At 31.6% G+C, this 22,670-nt stretch overlaps 1 protein-coding gene across 3 annotated transcripts in view; it reads left to right on the plus strand.

The window, feature by feature from the left end:
• sntg1 (syntrophin, gamma 1) overlaps positions 1-22,670 on the plus strand; it is a 63,405-nt gene that overhangs the window by 28,710 nt on the left and 12,025 nt on the right. For 2 of the 3 annotated variants that reach the window (XM_051098736.1, XM_051098737.1), the window contains exons 4-14: positions 6,728-6,862; positions 9,053-9,109; positions 9,197-9,254; positions 9,343-9,386; positions 12,474-12,515; positions 12,731-12,866; positions 12,957-13,039; positions 13,976-14,106; positions 14,541-14,670; positions 20,328-20,366; positions 20,826-20,942. In XM_051098736.1, the coding sequence (XP_050954693.1) occupies positions 6,728-6,862; positions 9,053-9,109; positions 9,197-9,254; positions 9,343-9,386; positions 12,474-12,515; positions 12,731-12,866; positions 12,957-13,039; positions 13,976-14,106; positions 14,541-14,670; positions 20,328-20,366; positions 20,826-20,942 (972 nt within the window). The remainder of the gene's footprint in view (positions 1-6,727; positions 6,863-9,052; positions 9,110-9,196; positions 9,255-9,342; positions 9,387-12,473; positions 12,516-12,730; positions 12,867-12,956; positions 13,040-13,975; positions 14,107-14,540; positions 14,671-20,327; positions 20,367-20,825; positions 20,943-22,670) is intronic. The other variant, XM_051098738.1, reaches the window with a different exon arrangement.

Genomic DNA, 22,670 nt, shown 5'->3' on the forward strand with positions numbered 1-22,670 from the left:
TACTCACCCTCAGGCCATTCAAGATGTAGATGAGTTAGTTGCTTTATCAGAACAGATTTGGAGAAATTTACCAATATGTCACTTGCTCACCAATGGATCCTCTGCAGTGAATGGGTGCTGTCAGAATGAGAGTCTAAACTAGAGATGCACAGATCGACCGGCTGGTCAGTTTGCCGATTCCAAGTCAGTCCATTTTGACTTCACACTTACAGCGACTGATAATGTATTTGTGTCCTGTCAGATGAGGCTTGCACAGCCTGAGTGAGTATGTGAGAGAGACTCGTGCAGAAATCAAAACAAATGAGTGCAGCAGCACTCATGGAAAGTTATAGATGCATACTGGGGTACAAAAACAAGCTATTTATAATATATGATCTAGGTAAGCAACATTGCATGATGTTTCCCCGAACATCAACACAATTGCAGTGTGACACTGATTTTATACAATAGTAGTTCAATAAACAAGAAGTTAAAATTAAGTGACTTACATGTTAGACACAATATTGACTGTTTCGCGGACGAAAACACAGCAGAACTGCTGCATGTCTCAGAGCAACACACCAGTGTTTCGTTACTGAGTGTATCCACTTTTTTTGAATGAATCAAGTGAGTCAATGATTCAGAAACCCATTCATAAAAGACAGTCATGTGCCTCGTTTCTGAATAAATCTGCTGTTTGAATGAATCGGTTGAATGAATGACTCACACATTTGCCACCACCTACTGGTGGTTTGGTTTCATATTTAAAAGTATCATTGCATTTCTTATTTGTAAGTTTAAAAGATATTTAAAGCATTAAAAGGGTGCTATTATGCTTTTTCACTTCTTGAATTTTAGTCAGTATGTGGTGTGTATCTTTGGGCATAAAAAAGATCTACAAAGTTACAAATCTCAAAGTCCACTCCAAAGGGAAATATTTCGTTTTTAAAAAATCTGTTTTCAAGAACTACAACTGTACTACAGCGTTTGTTTTTCGCATGCAATGATGTCACAACGGCGTCCATTAGAATATCATTAAATCAAATCCCGCCCACGGAAATTCGAATTGTTGGGGGGTGTGTAGGGACGAGGTGGGGGATTAGCCTAACTTTAGTGATGCAGAGCGGAGAGCCGCTTCAACGAGCCTCAGTGCGGCGGATATAAACACAAGCATTGACTAAAGTGGCCGCTTCGGAGCTGTATTGCACCTCAGACGTGTGCTCTGTTGCTTTTGGCCAAAATACGAATCCATAATCCATAATAACACTTCCTCCAGTGAAAAAGTCCATCTTCTCACATCAAAATCCACCCACATATTTGATTAGAACTGTTTTGGCTTTGTAAACAATGCTTGATCAGTGCATATTTCTCTCCTGATTCACTGGAGAAAGCAATATTATGGATAGAGGAGTGCTATTTTAGCTGGAAGCTACAGTTTGAAGTTAAAAAGCATTATTATGATGGATTTGTTTATTACAACATGCAGTATTTCAGTTCATAAACCCTGAGGGTGAGTACATTTTCAGCACAATTTCATTTTGGGTAAACTATTTCTAATTTCAAGGGAGGACCCGGTTCGTCTCATCGTTGCAAACTCACGCTTTCGTTTCTAGAAACGCAGCTGGTTACATCTTACATCTCAGTTATGGATTACAGTGAAAAAGACCTTTAAAAGACTTGACTATTAAAGAGGACATCGAATGCAAGATAAATGCGGCTAAAGTACAGGCTTGTCATTTCAGAGAGAAGAGAGGGGCGGGGTGAGCAGAGCTTATTTGCATTTAAAGGAACAATAACTCAAAATGGAATGATTTTTGCAGAGCTGATTTTGACCAGGTAAAAAGGTTGTTGTTTTGCACTACCATTGAGAATTTTTAACCAAAGTATATTATAGACTTTTCATTAAGACCCTAAAGAATCATATCAACTTGTGGAAAATGGGCATCCGATGACCCCTTTAACAGTAACGTATCACTGAATACACAATGAACGGAAGAGAGGGGCGGGGTGAACAGAGCTCATTATCATTTAAAGAGACACGCACCGAAACGGCTCCCTGTGAACATGTTTTTGACAAGGTAAAAAAGTGTTAAGATAACCACTGAAAGTATTTTACAGACATTTCATGAAGACCTTAAAGGGGTCATTGGATGCTAAGTTCACTTTTACATGTTTGAACTTTAATATGTGTTGTCAGTGTATGTACAAATCTACCCTATAATGATAAAAATCCATGCAGTGGTTTTTATTTAATCTGTAAAAATAATATTCCCTTTCAAATCGAGCCGTTCTCAGATGCCTTTCGTTGTTGCGTCACACCCACAGAGGCCGCTCCCACGATAGTTGATTGACATGAGCGTCTTACCTCAGATCAGCTGTAACAGTCAAACCTCCATGTTTTGATGCCGGAGCAGGGATGTAAGTTAGACAAGAATTGAGCGGTTGAGGTGATGTTTTGCTGGATGTAATAATGAACATAGTGGTCGTCATTTACTCCAGACATCTGAGCCACTGAAGATGCAGTGGATTACGTTTGTTTGTGAAGGGAATGCGCCTCCCGATCTACACAAATGCGTCTATGTTTGCGCAAATCATTCGAGATCCAGCTGCAAAGGGTTTTTTTATGAATCTTTGTGATGCCTTTCTTTATAATGTGCTAGTTAGCAAGTTTAGCAGCTAAATGCAGCTAAACATAGCTAAAGTAAACAGGCTCGTCACTCCACAGAGAGAAGAGAGAGGCGGGGCCAGCAGACCTCATTTGCATTTAAAGCAGCCTCGACCAGAATGGGATGATTTTTGCAGAGCTGATTTTGACAAGGTAAAAAGGGTGTTGTTTTACACAACCATTGAGAATTTTTAACCAAATTATATTATAGACTTTTCATTAAGACCCTAAAGAATCATATCAACTTGTGGAAAATAGGCATCCGATGACCCCTTTAACAGTAACGCATCACCGAATATACAATGAACGGAAGAGAGAGGCGGGGTGAACAGAGCTCATTATCATTTAAAGAGACACGCACCGAAACGGCTCCCTGTGAACATGTTTTTGACAAGGTAAAAAAGTGTTAAGACAACCACTGAAAGTATTTTACAGACATTTTCATGAAGACCTTAAGGAATCATATATACCAACTTGTGGAAAATAGCCATCTGATGTCCCCTGTAAATATAACTGTAGCAGTGTTTGTTTTGTTTCTAGATCAATGCAAAAGCTTTAATATCATATTAGAAAGCAAAATCAGCTCAAATCAATATTAAAGTCCATTCATTTATTTATTTAGTGGTCTTGATCGCCCTGTCTGGATTTATTTTGCAATAACGACCGGCTACTTGTATTTAATATCCCATATATCAGCGTCTATCGGCTACTGAGGAATATTGATCGTCCACTAATCTGGATGTTCTTCCCAATTCGTTAAAATTCAAGACATTCGATGGGTCCTGCATTATATTAATGCAGTTTGGGATGGGATACAAGGCTACTATGAATACAGAGAGCACAAATTTAATAGCTTTTGGGCTCAGAAACGGGGACGCAGAAGAGCGCTTATGTGTGGAAGATTAATGAGCGCTCAGAGGAGGATAAGTCTTGTGTATATAGACAGAAGTAGTTCTGTTTATTTACAAACACGGCTGTGCTTTTAAACATGATGTGCGAGATCCAACGTGTCGCTTTTTTTTCTATAAAATTTCTGATTACATTTGTTAAGAATGTTTTTCAGAGCTTTGCTGAAGCGTCAGTATGAGAATCATATTGGCAGCGCTTCTTTTCAATGTGAATTAATGCAGTCTTCCTAGACTAACTACAGTAATTTCACTTCTGGAATGGCCATGGTCTGTCTGAACATGTTTTGACTGAAAATCTCAAGGGTACACTAAAAATGGCTGACACTTGATTGCCATGGCAACAGAATCAAGCATGTGTCCTAGCAACTGAAGTTATGGAATAAATTTCATTCTGGTATAAAGTATTTGACTGACTTTGCAAGAAGGTGCAATGATGCAGATGCCAGACTCGACAGAAAATGCAGGTCTCTTCCTGTTTCACGAACGACTGCTTACCAACCAATTTGGTCATCATTGGAACGAGTCTTACAACACAACTGGGCCCTGAGGAGTTTATTTTATTTATTTATTTATTTATTTTTTACAGTGCTGACAGGCAGAAAGGCCAAAATATACAGAGAGTCAGTTTTATGCAACATTTCAAAGCAGAAAGCTTTAATGAAATAATAATGAAAGCAGCGTGAGGCTGGCAAAAATATTTCAGTGTGAAATTATTAAATATGTATTGACAAAAAATATAAACTGTCTAGGGATGCAGGCTCTTTTCACTGTAAGTTTCACTGTAAGTTTCTCCTGAATTTGTAATGATTAGATCATTTTATGAAGGCTAAATATGCCTCTAATAGACCAAACATTATTCAAGGTTTGTCAAGATTAGGGCTAGGTAAAAAAAAAAATATATATATATATATATATATTGATATAATCGATTCTCAGTTTTACGGAACAATAATAATTCTTAAATCCCAAGTTTTTTTTTTTTTTTTTAAATACATTTTTACATTTTACATTTAGTTTTAGTTATTTTAGTACATCAAGTTAAACTAAATTAAAAATGAAGGTTTTTTTATTTTATTTCAATTAACTTTTTTATTTTTATTATTATTATTTAGGATACATAAAATACTAGCTATGAAAGAAGAACGGTGCTATTTTGGAATAGTTTATATTTTTAGTTTTAATTTTAGATTTTTTTTTTAATTTTGTCTATAAAGTTTTTATTAATTTTTATACTTTGGTTTTAGTTATTTTACAGTTATACATCATGTTAAACTTAATGTTAAAATTCAAATGAAAAGGTTTTTATGTTTAATTTCAATTTACCTTTTTTTTAATTTTTATTATTATTATTTAGGATACATAAAATACTAGCTATATAAAAGGAGACCAATGCTATTTTAGTATCATTTAGATATTATATTTGTATTCAGTTTTTAATCAGTTTTTACTTTTATATTTTCAGTTTTAATTTTAATTTTAGTTAAAGTTTTAACAATTTTATATTGTTTTTGTCATTTTAGTATTTTTTTTTAATAATTATTTGTCTGTAAAGTTTTTTTAAGTGTTAATTTTTAATAAGCTTTTTTATTATTATTTTATTTAAATTAACTTATTTTTCAATTAACTTATTACTTTATTTTTATTATTATTATTTAGGATACATACAATACTAGCTAGGAAAGGAGACCAGTGCTATTTTAGTATAATTTAGATATGATATTTTTATTAATATTTTTAATCAGTTTTTATTTTTATATTTTCAGTTTTAATTAATTTCAGTTAAATTTTTAGCAGTTTTATTGTATGTTTTTGTCATTTTAGTATTTTTTAAATACTTTTTTGCTTATGAAGTCTAGTTATTGTAGTACATCAAGTTAAACTAAATTAAAATAAAAAGGTTTTTTAATATTTTCAATTTCAATTAACTTTTTTAAATTATTATTATTTAGGATACATAAAATACTAGCTATGAAAGGAGACCAGTGCTGTTTTGGTATAGTTTAGATATTACATTCTTATTCATATTTCCAATCAGTTTTTTTTTTTTGTATTTTAATTTTAGTTAAAGTTTTAGTAATTTTAGTATTTTTTTTGTCTAAAACGTTTTTATTAATTTTTATACTTATTTTATACTTATTTTAGTACATCAAGCTAAACTAAATTAAAATGAAAAGTTTTTTTATATATTTGATTTCAGTTAATTTTTCTTTTATAATTATTTCAAGTAATGAAAATGTTTTTTTATTGTTTTAATTTTACCTTCAACTGTAATAACCCCGAATAAGACATAGACCATTTAATTAAAGCCAAAATTGCTACAAAAGAGGTATTAAACACAATGCGTCATTTGAGACGTTGTGGAAATGTTCATAACTTTCAAAAAATGATTAAATTCTCCTCTCTTGCATGTACGGTATATCCACTTTTGGATGTTCTACACTAAATTGGACACTAACCCAATGACGGTGCAAAAAGTGTTTTAAGAGAGATTATTTTCTTCAAGTCCACAGGGCCAAAAGCGAGAATACTTGAAGAAACTCCCATTAATGAAGTGTTATTTAAGAACTGTTAAAGCGCTGCCATTTAAGTTCGCCTTATCCGCTGTACTTTAAATGATTACTGTAGGGCAAGAACGTTTCATTGCTCAAAATTACATCTTGCGAGGCAGCTAAAGTGCTCACAGTGCCTTATAGCTACATGACTCTTATGTATTTTTTCTCAAACAGAAGTAAAGGCCTCGTGGTAAATACTGAATAAATAAATATAAGCCGCATTTAGGCCTCTGACAGGCAGTCTGTCAAGTTGCAATGTATTCAAGAGCATCTGGACTTCATTATCCATTTGTTAGAGACATTTTGACACATATTCAAAAAGCTTCATCAGTCATTATGACATTGTGTGGTGTGAAGATGTTTAATCCACCATCAGATAGCTGATGAAGCCACTTGGGTGAGAGGAGAGGCAAAACATCTTCCACAAATGAATAACCAAGTCCAGATGGCCTCGCAATCATTTCTCTGCAGTGACTTTGAATTTTCAGTCGTGGCTCTGCCAGGCAAACGTGACTCGGCAAACACGAGCCCTCGCTATTTATCGTGCGATCAATTTCACGGCTAATTAACTTCATGTTGTCAAGTGAGGATTACAGATGTTTGTGTGACTTTGGCTGTTTCAGACAAAGACTGGGATTTATTTGCTTCAAGATGGTAGCGAGGAGCCTTTCAATATCCGTCTGCACCTGGCCAAAGATATTCTCACCATTCAAGAGCAAGACGTCATCTGTGTGTCTGGAGAACCGTTCTACTCGAGTGTGAGTTCAGCAATTCTCATTATAAACCGGATTGATCCAGTCCTGGAAAATACAAAGGTGTGACGTGAAACAGCTGTTCAATGCGTTCTGTTGTTGTTTACATGTCAGGGACTGCGTCTTCCTCTACACGGGAAGAAAGTGTGTACTTTCAGAAACCCTCAACGTGTTCTTAATGTGATGACATGACATGAACAGCTTTTATTCAAGTTGAAAATGTAATTTAAAATCACCTGACTACTACATAAGTGAGTTTTGTAGACATATGTAGACATAAATAGACCCAATTTTTCATTACAATTTTATTGTATTAAGTAAAATTCATGTCAACAAGAACATTTTTGGTCTTGTGCAAGATTCACTTAAGCATTTTATTAAAAGTAATAAATAACAGTATAGTAATAATAATTATTATTATTTATTTTAGATGCACAAGATCTATCTATCTATCTATCTATCTATCTATCTATCTATCTATCTATCTATCTATCTATCTATCTATCTATCTATCTATCTGTCTATATACACACATTTTTACTTTTATATAATTGTATATATATATATATATATATATGTGTGTGTGTATATATATATATATATATATATATAAACTATATAAAATCTAAATTAGATGAAAATAAGTACATAATAAGCACAAAATAAAACAGACATATAGGTTATAATCTAAAATTAATGATATATACATAAAATCAGAATAAAAATAAATATATAGAAATTATTAAAAAATAAAATATAATTATATATGTTTATGATAATGTAAAATTAATTTTACCCTATTAAAATGTTTGGTCTTATTGTGTAAGATCCAATCTTTCATATTATTAAAATGAATAAATAACAATATAGTAACTATTATTATTATTATTATTATTAATTAATTAATTAATTTATTTATTTATTTAAAATGATCAAGTATATATGTATATATGGGTGTTACTTTTATTTAATTATATATATATATATATATATATATATATACATACATATATATATATAATTTTTTACTATATTTACAAATATAGTAAAAAAATATAAAAAATTATAAAATTAAATCTAAATTATATAAATTTTATATTTATAATTTTTAATATATTTGAACATACATATATAAATATTAAATCCTGTTAAACCTTATTACCCTACTAAATTTTTTGGTCTTATTATTAATAAATAACGTGGTAATAATTATTATTAATAATTATTTTAAATGATCAAGTATATATATATATATATATATATATATATATATATATATTGATAGATAATAATATATATTAATAATAATATCTTAGGAAGCAATAGTTATTTTATTAAGTAAATTAAAGTCAACATAAATACAAAATAATTAATTCCTGCATATTATTAAACATAAACAATTTATAAAGAATAAGAATATATGTCTTTAATAGTGTGTGTCTATATGTGTAATATAATTTTTTTCTTTTTTTAGATTATCAAGAATACATATGTTCATATTTGACAGATAGGTAGTAACAGTTTCACAGAAGCAAAAAGATGCTCAAGTCTTAATAACATGCTTTTGTACACATACGTCATTTCTTATTTCAAGTTGACTTTCCTAATTACAGCTGTAAGTTTTATTGGAGTTCATTTCATTGAAATATTTTTGTGCCGCTAAGGATATAAATCCGTAGCCCGAGGCGTTACCTCAAAATATCTTGCAGCGAGAAAAGAACAACTCTTGCCTTTTTTGCGAATGAGTCATTATTCAGCTCTGGAATGTGTCATCGCACATGTAGGAATGTGCTATGAATGATTTCATATTTAATCCGGTTAACCTGCGCCCCTTTGTTTCAACGTCATTGTCTGAAACAGAATGAAACTGCCAAGTCTGTGTTTCACAGGCATTCACGCAGAATATTTTGACCATTGTGTTGCATCTATCATTGTCATTACAGCAGACAAGACACTTTAGCGCTGAAACAGACAGATCATGCTGTGTTCACTGCCCTTTAATTAAGTTACCGGCATTGTTGGCATGGTGCCGTTTTTCCCCCAGGGAAATCGACATGAAAAGCAGGCAATTAAAATTAATTAAGGACCTTCTCAGTTTCATGAACTAAATTGAATTGAAAAGTAAACTACCTGTCTTTCTCAACACGCAGACACGGTGTGGCATGAAAGTGACACGTTTTCTTTGATTTCTTACAGGAAAGAACAGTAACGATCCGTCGGCAGACAATCGGAGGATTTGGTTTGAGCATCAAGGTGATTGCTCAGTTTCTCGCAGCTTTCACTCAGCTCTCACATTTTTTCCAAGACTTTGAAAGTCTTTGTGTTATCATTTTTTCATAGGGTGGTGCCGAACACAAGATCCCTGTTGTTATATCTAAAATATCAAAAGAACAGAAGGGTAGGCTGTTTATTTACTCTCTCTCCTCTCCCACTCAAAATAGCAAGTTGTTTATTGGTTTATACTTTGTCTTTTCTTTCGTTTGCAGCTGAACTTTCCGGACTTTTGTTTATTGGAGATGGAATTCTCCAGGTATGCACAAATACATAAACGGGGTCATAAGATTAAGATAATTTCTGTGTTAGGGACCCTTTAAAACTCCCCCAGTGTCTTAATGTAATTCACTCAGTTTCAGTCAGCAGATGTGTAGGGAGCGTCTGTCTTTTGATGGAAATTTGAGATGTCACTTTGGAGCAGTGTTATTCCAATTATATATTCCATTTTTATGAACATGAAGGGCATGTTTTAGATGTGGGAATTCTTTGTAATATCCTTAGTATTCTCATAACAATTAGCAAAATATTATGTTTTAATCCTTAATGTAGTGGAAGCTTCAGATAGCCTGTGGTGAATGTGCTTGCAACGAGTAATTTTAAATGATTAAAATATTTATAGATTATATTACTGATGAAAATTTTTTTTTTTTTTAAGAAATTAATACTTTTATTCAGCAAGGATGCATTAAATTGGTCAAAAGTGGCAGTAAAAACATTTTAATGTTTCTATGCATGAAAATACTGACAAAATATATTACGCAAATATTAAGTCTTAATATTAAAATGCATAAAAAATGCTGGGTTAAAAACAACCCAACTTTAGCAATCCAGCGCTGGGTAAATATCAGACAGAACACATGCAGTGTTATTTTGACCCAGCTGGTTTGGGGTAAATGTTTTTACCAAACATGCTTGGTTATTTTATTTAAGTCAGCTATTGTTTAAAAATTATTATATTGCTAGTTTAAAATGGATTGGAACTTATAAAAACACACACAGAATTACTAGAGGCACAAGCAATAGTCAAAAGATGAACATTTATTATTAAGAAAGTACAAGACAAATTTAATTTATTTGGGTGAATACAGCATAATTTAACAAGAATTTTATACATAAAAAACTTAACATTTTAAAGTAGAATTTAATTTAAGTGTATTCAACTGTTCTTTGTAACTGCGGGTTAACTGCGAACTTTTCATGTTTCACTTTTGGCTGAAAAAAGCTGTGACTGACTCTGCCTATAAACAAACAGTACTGATATAAGAGAACATATTTTAAGACTAAACACAGTACAATAACAAAAAAAATCCATTTATTTTATGCAAGGCAAAAGGCGTTTTCATCCTGTGAAACAACCGCTGCTGACGCAGCTGACTGAGATCTCGTCCTTGTTTTGCGTTGCATAAAATAATACAATTTACAGCACAGTAAAGACTTTATAAATGAAATGAAATGTATAAAAACCTTTATTTTGCTGAAGAAGTGCAAATCGGTGGTGCTGAGAACCGCTCTGCCATGTAGAGGACTCAAAAAGCAGCTGGGTTGTTTTGTTAAGACAGACTTAACCCAGCAGTTGGGTAGAAAAAAATAACCCAATGTTAAAAGTGACCCAGCAACTAGTTACAGAAAAACTACCCAGCACCTGAGTAAAAAATAATAAAAATAACCCAATAAAATGACCCAAGTTGAACCCAGCATTTGGGTTAAAAAAAAAATCCCAGCATTTGGGTAAAAATATTACAAATAACCCAATTAAATGACCCAACATGCTGAACCCAACATTTTGTATAAGTGTATACAGTGCCGTGCAAAAGTATTCATACCCCCTCATTTTTTTCATGTTTTATGTTGCAGACTTATGTTAAATTGCTTTAAATTACTTTTTTTCCCACATCAATTTACACTCCATGCACCATAATGACAAAGCACAAAACAGGTTTGTTACAACTTTGCAAATTTATTAGAAATAAAAAACTGAAATGATTCCATTGCATAAGTATTCGTACACTTGAAATTTAGCTCAGGAGCACTCATCGCTTGTCGATGTTACTACACTTCGAGTGCAAATTCATTTGAATGAGTATGATTTGAAAAGGCACACCTCTCAGAAAAGGTCTAACAGATGAAAATGCATATCAGAGCAAAAACCAAGCCCTGAGGTTAAAATAACTGCCTGTAGAGCTCAGAAACAGGTTAGCATCAAGGCACAGATCTGGGGAGGAGTTCAGAAAAAAATTCTGCTGCATTGAAGACAGAAGTGTGTAGACTTCATTATCCATAATAAAAGAAGCTTGGAACAACTAGGACTTTTCCTAGAGCTGGCCTTCTAGTCGATTGAGAGAGAAGGGGCTTTGTTATACTGGTGAAAAAGACGCTGAGCTCCATGATCATATATGCAGATGAAACTTACAGAAGGACAAACATCACTGCAACACTCCGATCTGGGCTTTATGATGGTGTGGCCAAACTCAATCCTCTCCTCAATGAAGACACACTCACTTGGAATTTGCAAAAAAGCACCTAGGTGTGAAACAAGATTCTCTGTCTGATGAACTTCTATTCCAAGCATCATGTTTGAAGGAAACCAATCACCTGCAGAGTAGCATCACAAAAGTAAAGTGTGCTGGTAGCAGCCTCATGCTGTGGGGCTGTTTTTCAGCGTCAAGGACTGAGGGACTCGCCAATAGAAGCAAAGCTCAATGCACGAGTAAGATTGAGCTTGCCTTAATAAAAGCCCAGTCCAGAGCATTCAGAACCTCAGAACAGGGAGAAGGTTCACCTTCTAACAGGACAATGACCGTAAGCACACAGCAAGAGTGGCTTATAGACAACTCTGTGAATGTCCTTGAGTGGCCCAGCCTCAGCCTTGGCTTGAACCCAATCAAAAATTTATGGAGAAACCTGAAAATGTCTGCCAGCCCCATCCAAGATGACAGAGCTTGAGAGGTGAAGAGGTGAGGCGGAGAATAGCAGATAATTGCCAAATGCAGATGTGCATAGCTTGTTGCATCATACCCAAAAAGACTTTAGGCTGTAAAGGTGCTTCAACTAAGTACTGAGTTAAGGGTATGAATACTTATGAAATGTACTAACTTCAGTGTTTTTGTGAATCAGTTTGCAGAGGTGTCACGAATCTGTTTTTGCTTTGTCATTATGGTGTATGGAGTGTAAACTGATGTGGGGAAAGGTAATTTAAAGCAGTTTAACATACGGCTGCAACATAAAATGTGAAAAAAAAATAGTGTTGCAAGACACTGTAAACTTTTGTACGGTGTGTTTATATCAATATCTGTTCATAACTCCAACTTATGATGTTTTTCTCTTTTACTAATGATCTCATTAGATAAACGGCATTAACGTGAGGAGTTATCGTCATGAAGAAGTGGTATGTTTCATCTTTTTTGGGTAATAATTCAGTTTAATCAATGCTGTTTTTATAAAGCAGTGAACGGGATTGTATTCTTCATCCTTGTGTTTAGTCTTTTAACAGAAGCGTGTCAGTAATTTTGACTCACCCTTTAAAAGCCTGATTAATTATAACAAAATGAGTGGCACCTCCATTCTAATAAATGAATAAGCAAGCATGTTTTTGGCTCTCAGGTGCAGGTTCTGCGAAACGCAGGTGAGGAAGTGACTCTGACCGTGTCTTTCCTGAAGAGGACACCTGCGTTTCTGAAACTGCCGCTGTGTGAGGACTGCTCATGTACGTCTGTGTTTGGACACCATATATTCAACGGTTAATATAGAGCCTACAGTGTCAAGTCTTTTAAAGTGAAATTTACAATGAGATAGCATTGTTTTTTACAGGTTTGTTTACATTTTTTAGGTGTACCAAGTGACCAGAGCAGTGGAACATCATCTCCATTGTGTGACAGTGGCCTACATCTGAACTACCATCCCAACAACACGGTAAATCTATTGGTCAATTATTTGACCAAAATAAGAGGGATCATACAAAATGCATGTTACTTTTTATTTAGTACTGACCTGAATAAGATATTTCACATAAAAGATGTTTACATATAGTCCACTATAATAGTTGACACCGTTCAAAAGTTACATACACTTGATTCTTAATACTGTGTTGTTACCTGAATGATCCACAGCTGTTTTTTTGTTTAGTGATAGTTGTTCATGAGTCCCTTGTTTGTCCTGAACAGTTAAACTGCCTGCTGTTCTTCAAAAAAATCCTTCAGGGTCTACAAATTCTTTGGTTTTTCAGCATATTTTGTGCATTTGAACCCTTTCCAACAATGACTGTATGATTTTGAGATCCATCTTTTCACACTGTGTACATTTTCTTTATTTTGCCTAAATATTGTATTTTTTTCATTTAGTACTGCCCTTCAGAAGCTACAGAAGATACTTGCATGTTTCCCAGAAGACAAAAGAAGTTAAAGTTACCCTGATCTTCAAATTCCAAAAGTTTTCACCCCCGTCTCTTAATGCATTATTTTTCCTTCTGGAGCATCAGTGAGCGTTTGAACCTTGTGTAATATTTGCATATGAGTCTCTCAGTTGTCCTCAGTGTGAAAAGATAGATCTCAAAATCATACAGTCATTGTTGAAAAGGGTTCAAATAAACAAAAATGCTAAAAATCTCAAATAGGATTTTTCAGAAGAACAGTTTAACTGTAAACAAGGGACTCATGAATAACTATCACTAAACAAAAATGTAAATGTCTTTTATGTGAAATATCTTATTCAGGTCAGTACTAAATAAAAAATAACATGCATTTTGCATGATCCGTCTTATTTTGGTGAAATAACATTTTGCAGATTCTGTAAGGTGTATGTAAACTTTTGACCTCAATCTTGATCTGTAATCTTTGTTGTTTGTGGCAGGACACATTGTCTTGCTCTTCTTGGCCAATGTCTCCGGGGTTGCGCTGGGAAAAGAGATGGGTGGATCTTCGACTCATCCCCCTCTTGCATGCGCGTCTGTCCCAGTACGTCCCAGGTACTGACATTTGCAGGTGAGCTGAGCATGAACCACACAAAAATTGTCTGTTTTGTTTGCTTATACTTTGTTTCTGGCTTCGATAGTACTTACAGTGCATAATGTGATGCATTTTGCTCTTGCTTTCATCTGGTAATTCTGTTTGTATTCTAGTCACACAGGATTTTCCTTGATTAGTGTTTTAGGGGTTATATTAATTCACAGCCATTCCCAAATGAACCACATTAGACCTTTAATACCAAATGCAAACTTTGATGAGGTTAAGCTATTTGAAATGAGACCTTTTTGCAGATCAAGTGGAACGTAATTGAAAACTCCTAAACTGGATTGAATTAAATCAATCTGTTTTTTAAATTGCTTTGAATTGAAAAAGGAGAATTAGACATTAGTTAGCTACTTTTTGCATTTTGTGAAATGTCTCTCAAGTGCGCATATTTTTAATTTCTCCAGGCAAAATGCTTTTCAAGTCATCGCTGTGGATGGGGTGTGCAGTGGGGTAATTCAGTGCCCCAGTACTGACGAATGCACCGACTGGCTGCAAGCAATAGCTTCAAACATTTCTGCCCTCACCAAGCACAATGTAAGTACACATGCAGTTTCAGCATGGTAAAAGTGTGGCAATTTAACAACCAAAGTCAATTCCTATACAAATGGTGACTGCTTAGATTGTAAATACTGATGCAATGCAATCTTTATATATTATAATGTGACAAACCAATAGAGGAGTTCAAAAATCTGAAATCATACTGAAACGGTGAGATTCGTTTCTATGGAAGCCAGTTTCAGTCATTCAGTTTTTTCTGTCAAATGCAAGTTTTTTTCTCGCAATTCTGACGTTTTTTCATTACAAAGTCAGAACTGCAATTCTGAGGAAAAACAGTCAGAATTGTGAGTTTGTATCACGCAATTCTGAGAAAAAAAAAGTCATAAGTCACAGTGATCTTTTTTATTTTTTATTCAGTGGCAGAAATTTGGAAGCAGTTACACAAAATTAATGATTGTTTAATGTTGTCATTCAGAAGGTTTTGGTCAGTAAGTTTTTTGAAAAAAGTGTCTTATAGTCACCAAGGCTGCATATATTTAATAAAAAATGCAGTAAATATTAATAAAAATAAACCGCAATATTGTGAAATATAATTCGAATTTAAAATGGCTGCTTTATATTTAAGTATATTTTAAAATCTAATTTATTTCTATGATGCAAAGCTGAATTTTTAGCAGTTTAATATATATATATATATATATATATATATATATATATATTATTAAAGCAGTTTTATATATATATATAAATCAAGAAAATATTGTGTAATAATATTATATAATAATGTTGAAAACAGTTTAAAATCTTTCTGACCCCAAACTTTTGAACGGTAGTGTATTTTATTAATATATATATATTATACACAGACCACTGTTGGTTTAATTTAGCTTTTTTAATAATAAAAAATACAAATAGTATCAGCATTCATTAAATTAATTTAGAAGTCGGTAAGATTTTTTAAACAACTGTATGTGTATATATATTTATATAAACAGTTATATTATATCCAAAAACCACTATTGGCTTCATTTAGCTTTTTTAAATAATAAATAATAATAACTTAGGTAAGTTTTTTAATGTTTTTGAAAGAAGTCTCTTATGGTCACTAAGGCTGCATTTATTTCATAAAAAGTATAGTAAAAACAACAAAATTGTGAAAAAATATTACAATTTAAAATGGCTGTTTTATGTTTGTATTTTAAAATGTAATTTATTTCTGTGATGCAATGCTTTTGGTTTTGTGAGTGTCTCATGATCCTTCAGAAATCATTCTAATATGCTGATTTGCTGTTCAAGAAACATTTCTGATTATTATTAATGCTGAAAACACTAACACTGCTTAATATGTTTATAAATGATCCTTTTAATGCATTCTTGCTAAATAAAAGTATTAATTTTTTTAAAATAAAAATTGTAAAAAATCGTACTGACCCCAAACTTTTGAACAACAATGTGTGTATATATTTATATGAACATTTGTATTATATCCGAAGGCCACTATTGGCTTTATTTAGCTTTTTTAATACTAAAAAATACAAATATTATCAACATTTATTACATTTCTTGAAGTTACAAATTTCTGACCATGAATTTAAATGTCCTTTAGATAAGTTTCCTTTAGATTTGGTGTTTTGCACAATATATAAAAATATTTTAAAGTTTTTCTTTAACAACTTTGAAACCTTGCAGTCTGGTTTAATGGTTAGTGCTCATTCTCTGACAAATTCAGTCACGGTGCTCATACGGTGATTCAGCGTGAATCGTGACATTTCTTGCTTTTGTTCCCCCTCATTTCCTTTCCTATTGTTTCTCTAGAAGTTCTTTGATGAATACACCTAAAATGCAAGGTGCTGTGATTTTTGTTTGGACCGGATGATCTTTGTGCAACTGTGTCAGTGCAGCATTTGCTAATTTATAGTGCTTCATTGTCTCCGGAGAGAGCGTACCGAACCAATTTGTGCGAACAGACAATGCTAAACTACATTTACGCTAAATGATGGAGGTACTGACCTGAATAAGATATTTCACATAAAAGATGTTTACATATAGTCCACAGGAGAAAATAATAGTTGAATTTATAAAAATTACACCGTTCAAAAGTTTACATACACTTGATTCTTAACACTGTGTTGTTACCTGAATGATCCACAGCTGTGTTTTTTTGTTTAGTGATATTTATTCATGAGTCCCTTGTTTGTCCTGAACAACTGTCTGCTGTTCTTCAAAAAAATCATTCAGGGTCCACAAATTCTTTGGTTTTTCAGCATATTTTGTGCATTTGAACCCTTTCCAACAATGTCTGTATGATTTTGAGATCCATCTTTTCACACTGAGGACAACTGAGGGACTCATATGCAACTATTACAGAAGGTTCAAACACTCACTGATGCTCCAGAACGAAACATGATGCATTAAAAGCCGGGGGTGAAAACTTTTGAACAGAATGAAGATGTGTACATTTTTCTTATTTTGTCTAAATATCATATTTTTTTCATTTAGTACTGCCCTTCAGAAGCTATAGAAGATACTTGCATGTTTCCCAGAAGACAAAATAAGCTAAATTTACCCTGATCTTCAAATTTCAAAAGTTTTCACCCCCGTCTCTTAATGCATTGTGTTTCCTTCTGAAGCATCAGTGAGCGTTTGAACCTTCTGTAATACTTATATATGAGTCCCTCAGTTGTCCTCAGTGTGAAAAGATGGGTCTCAAAATCATACAGTCATTGCTGGAAAGGGTTCAAATAAACAAAAATGCTAAAAATCTCAAATAGGATTTTTCAGAAGTACAGCAAATTCAGTCACGGTGCTCATACGGTGATTCAGCGTGAATCGTGACATTTCTTGCTTTTGTTCCCCCTCGTTTCCTTTCCTATTGTTTCTCTAGAAGTTCTTTGATGAACACCACCTAAAACACACAGTGTTGTGATTTTTGTTTGGACCGGATGATCTTTGTGCAACTGTGTCAGTGCAGCATTTGCTAATTTACAGTGCTTCATTGTCTCCGGAGAGAGCGTACCGAACCAATTTGTGCGAACAGACAACGCTAAACTACATTTGCGCTCAATGACGGAGGTAATTCGGGAAGACGGTGAATTATTCGTCATAAATTTTAATTTTGGCCAGGCAGGTCATGTGTTGTAATCCCCTCAATGCAGTAGATTAAGGCATTAAAATGGCATTTCCCACACAATGAAGGATTTCACTCTTAATTACCGATAGAGCGCAGCGTGTGCCTCGTGGCCCAGATCACTCGCTTTTAAGCGGGCCCCCTACAAAAACCCTCCATCCTCCATCTTGCGTTCATTTATTTTGAGTGCGTTTAGCATTTCCCCAAAAAATCCTCTCAGAGAAGATGATAAGTTTGCTCCTCACAACAATGTACTGTAGCGCTTGCTTTGGATTATCCTGCGGAGGGACCATCTGGATGAGCTTTCAGTCCATTTCCTGTGAGGAAAATAGACCTTATTCCACATTCAAATGGAGCGATTAGAGTCATTTGTGAGGCGGCGGAGACTGGCCGGGGTTACGTGGGTAATGAAGCTAGTGAGAATGTTAATCTTGAATAAAGCTTCTCAGCAGGAGCGATTCTCCTGGGCTCTGGATGAACAGTAGTACCTCTGTTAGACTGAAACACACAAGATGTATGGCGTTCTTTTATCTGCTACTTGAATAATTGGCCCGAGACACGGTAAAGGTCATTCGGTGATCAGCGGAGCGCTTTATTTTATATCTGTGAAGCAGATTGTCGTACTTCGCTGGCCTTTTGTTAGGACTTATGATTGAGATGTCTAGAAAATCTCTTTGCTGGGAGTGACGTATGAGCATCGATTGAAAAGGATTCATGAAACAGGAGCCACGTCGTACAGTTTTGACGATTATTTTTGTCCCTGAAGCGGATTTATACTTACAGTTAGTGTTTCCTGGACTACATACTCTTAAATATACTGTAAATTACTTAGGATGTTTCTCATTTGTAAGTCACTTTGGATAAAAGCATCTGCTAAATGAACGAATAAAAAATTTAAAAGAAAAAAAAAGACATTAAATCAAGGAGCTTCCACAGATTTCATCCTCTAAAATGCATGGGTCTGCTTTGTGTGCATTGAAATATATTTAAAATATGCATCAATGTAAACATAAATACATTTAAAAACATATAAATATTAAATATAATATATAAACATTTAAATCTATATCTAATTATTTTGTATATTTTTTAAAAACTACTTTATTGCGTATAGTGCACACATCATTTTTAAATCTATTTTATATATTTTTTATAAAAGTAAATATATTTAATAGTATAGAATTATTAAATTTATATATACAGAATAATATATAGAAATATTTACAGCAGTTTATTTAAATTTATATTTGTAGATTTTATAATTATATATATATATATATATTTTACATGTTTTATAATAAAAATTATGCACACATTATTTTTAAATATTTCAAACATACATTATTATAAGCATACATTTTAAATATATTTAAAGGTATATGAATATTAAATATAATATATAGAATGATTTAAATCTTTATTTAAAAGTACATGTTTTATGTTTATATTTTATAATTCAATATATATTTGTAAAATATGTGCACATTTTAAATAACGAATCTAATTTTAGTGCACACATCATCTTTAAAATATTTTAAATATATATTATAAACATAAATGTAAAATATGTTTAATAGTATATACATATGAAAAATAATATCAAAATATTTAAAGCTGTTCATTTGTTTATTTTTTATATTTTATAATTAAATACATATTTTAAAATATTTTTATAAAACTAATTTATTATAGTGCACACATCATCTTTAAATACTTTAAGTATATATTATTAGAAACATATGCAAAATATATTTAAAGGTATATGAATATTAAATATAATATACAGAATATTTAAATCTATTTATTTGTTTATTTATTTATTTAAAAGTGCATTTTTTATATTTTATATTTATATTTTATAATTCAATATATATTTGTAAAATATATGCATATTTAAAAAAAAATGGTATAATCTAATTATAGTGCACACGTGATCTTTAAATGTATTTTAAATATATATTATTATAACCATATAAAATATATTTAAACTTGTATATGTATTAAATGTTATAGAAATGTTAATATAATATAAAGTTATATAAATAATATAAACATTATATTATATATTTCTCAGTATATGTTTTATAATCTGTAAATATTATACAAAAATGAATGTGTTAAATGAGTAAAATGTAAAATATTCTAATTAAATTTAATTATGTAAATGAACTTTTAAAAAACTTAGAAATTAGAAATGTTGCATTGGCAACTAAATTAAATCAACCTAATTAAACATTAAATAAAATAAGTTGATAAATAAATAAATTGCTAAATTACTCAAATATTAAAATAACTAAATACTAAAATTACTAAATTGAAAAAAAAAACATGTAACAAAATTACAAAAACTATAAAAATAGAAGCTTATTCAAAATATTATTTAAATATATTTTTTGAATTCAATCTGGTCACACATCACACATCACCTGTAAATATGTATTATAAATATATAAAAATATTTCTATACATTAAATGTGAAATATTTATTTCTTAACTTATTTGATATATTTAATATGTATTTATATAAACAGATTTTCAAAAGTCTAATCTGTTAAATTTCTTGCAGGTGAAGAAGATCAACCGAAACTTTCCAGTAAACCAGCAGGTAAGGAAACAGAATCAGACTTGTTGCAAAGGTGTGAATTGGACCTTGAAAGAGTGACAAAAAGCCTGCAGAGATCCAGATAAAGCCCAGAAAGAGCGAGCGTCTTGGTCAGCACACTTGAATGAAGCCCCACAATGATGTTTTCTGTCAGAGTCACTATTCTTCATGCGGCGTGACGCATGTGCCCCGCAGAAAGCCAAGAGTCAAGTTCACAGGGCATTGAGATTCTCTGAATCGCCTGACGCCGTGCTCCTCAAAACGATTTGACACACACAGACTGACAGAAACTTGGTCGGAGTGTCCGGTGACCTCGCAGTGTTGACATTTTAAGCGATCAAGCTTTGAATTAGATTTAATTACTGGCAAATGGAGAAGTGTGCCTCTTCCTGGAAATTCTGTGCAGACGAACTACTCTGTAACCTTTTTGACACTTTCTTTTTGTGCTTTTCTGTCGTTTAGATTATATATATGGGCTGGGTGGATGAGAAGGAACAAGATTCTGTTCAGGACCGAATGTACACACCAAAGTTTCTTGCCTTGAGGGGTTCGTCTCTCTTCAAATTCTCCGCACCTCCAGTGAGTTCTTCTGCATCATTTACTGCATAAGGAGCCTTTCAGTTTCAATAGCTGACTTTTATATGATTTTATATTTAGCATATGCACGCAATATTTATTCTACTTCGGGCAACTTTGGCTGAAAAAAAAAACACCGACAATTACGAAAACACATTCAACTCCTGTTGAAACTTTTCTTGAGTGCAGTTCATTGCACTGAAGAATTGTTGAAGGAAAACTTGACCCAGAAATGCATATTTCCTCACTCATTTAAAAGCTGATTTTAGTGTAAAGCAAAAAATTTAGACCTAAATTTGATGACTATATATTGATATATTGATGCATGACTATATAGCAGTAATACGAATTACTTTTATTGAGCTATGGACACTATTAACTTAAAATCATTTTAAAATATTACATATATATATATATATATATAAATTAAATTATAAATTATTAATTATAGATTAATTAAACGTTCTTTTTAGATATTCCATGAAAATATAACAGCAGATCAGTGTTGTTATTGTAAACTAAAACTATTTAAAATCATTTTGTTAACTGAAATAAAGCTCCAAAGAATAAAATATAAATATTAGATGAAATTTGAACTTGAATACTTTTTTTTTTTAATGTTTAAAAAATTTGATGTTTTAAAAAACTTACTTAATTGAAAATTAGAAATGCTGCCTTGGCAACTATATTTAATAAAACAATAAAGCTTAAATGAATAAAATATAAATATTAAATTAAAAAATTATATATGTTTTTTACTTAAAAAAATGTAAATATATAAATATATATATATATATATATATATTTATGTAAACATACATAATTTTTTTTTACTTTTTAAAAAACAAACTTTTAAAAGAAAAGTTTAGAAATGTTGCCTTGGCAACAAAATTAAATAAAATAATTTGAGGTCATTTAAAAATAATTTGAAAACTGTTGAAAATCATTTTGTTAACTGATATAAAGTTTAAATGAATGAAATATAAATATTAGATGAAATCTGAACTCTTAAAAAAAAAAAAAAAAATCTTTTAATAAAGTAAAATAAACTAAAATAAGTGCTAAAACTGTAACTGAAATAAAAATACATTAAATCTCAACCTAAATAAATAAAAAACCTACAAAAAAAATATAAAAGCATGTAACAAAATTACAAAAAGTACAATTAATATGAAAACTAAAAATGTAAAAAAGATAATCCAAAAATAATAATAAAAAACTGCAATACTATGTAAATAATACTAAAATAACACTGCAGAATCTAATACTTGACCCAAAAATGCATATTTTCTCACTCACTCGTTACTTTACTTTATTCAACATATTAAAAAAAAATTTCAGTGTTTTCTTTACACAGATCTATTGCATGACTTTTAATATAGCACACAAGTAAGGTCCTATTTTGAGCAAACATAAAATTATTAACTTAATAAAAATATAAAATTAAATGAATAATTACAAATTCTTCTATGATATTCCATGAAAATATAACAGCATATCAGTGTTGTTATTGTAAACTATTAAAAATAATATTATAAACTAAAATAAAGCTGAAATTAATCAAATATAAATATTAGATGATATTTGAACTTTTTAAAAAATGTAATTGTTTATTTACCTTAAAAAAATTGAACTTTTTTTTTATTATTATTTTTACTTTAAAAAAAAAAAAATGTTTTGAACTTTTAAAAAATAGAACTTTAAAAAAAAAACTTAAATGAAAATTAGAAA

Source organism: Labeo rohita, chromosome 24, assembly GCF_022985175.1.
Source record: "Labeo rohita strain BAU-BD-2019 chromosome 24, IGBB_LRoh.1.0, whole genome shotgun sequence".
Classification (NCBI taxonomy): Eukaryota; Metazoa; Chordata; class Actinopteri; order Cypriniformes; family Cyprinidae; genus Labeo; species Labeo rohita.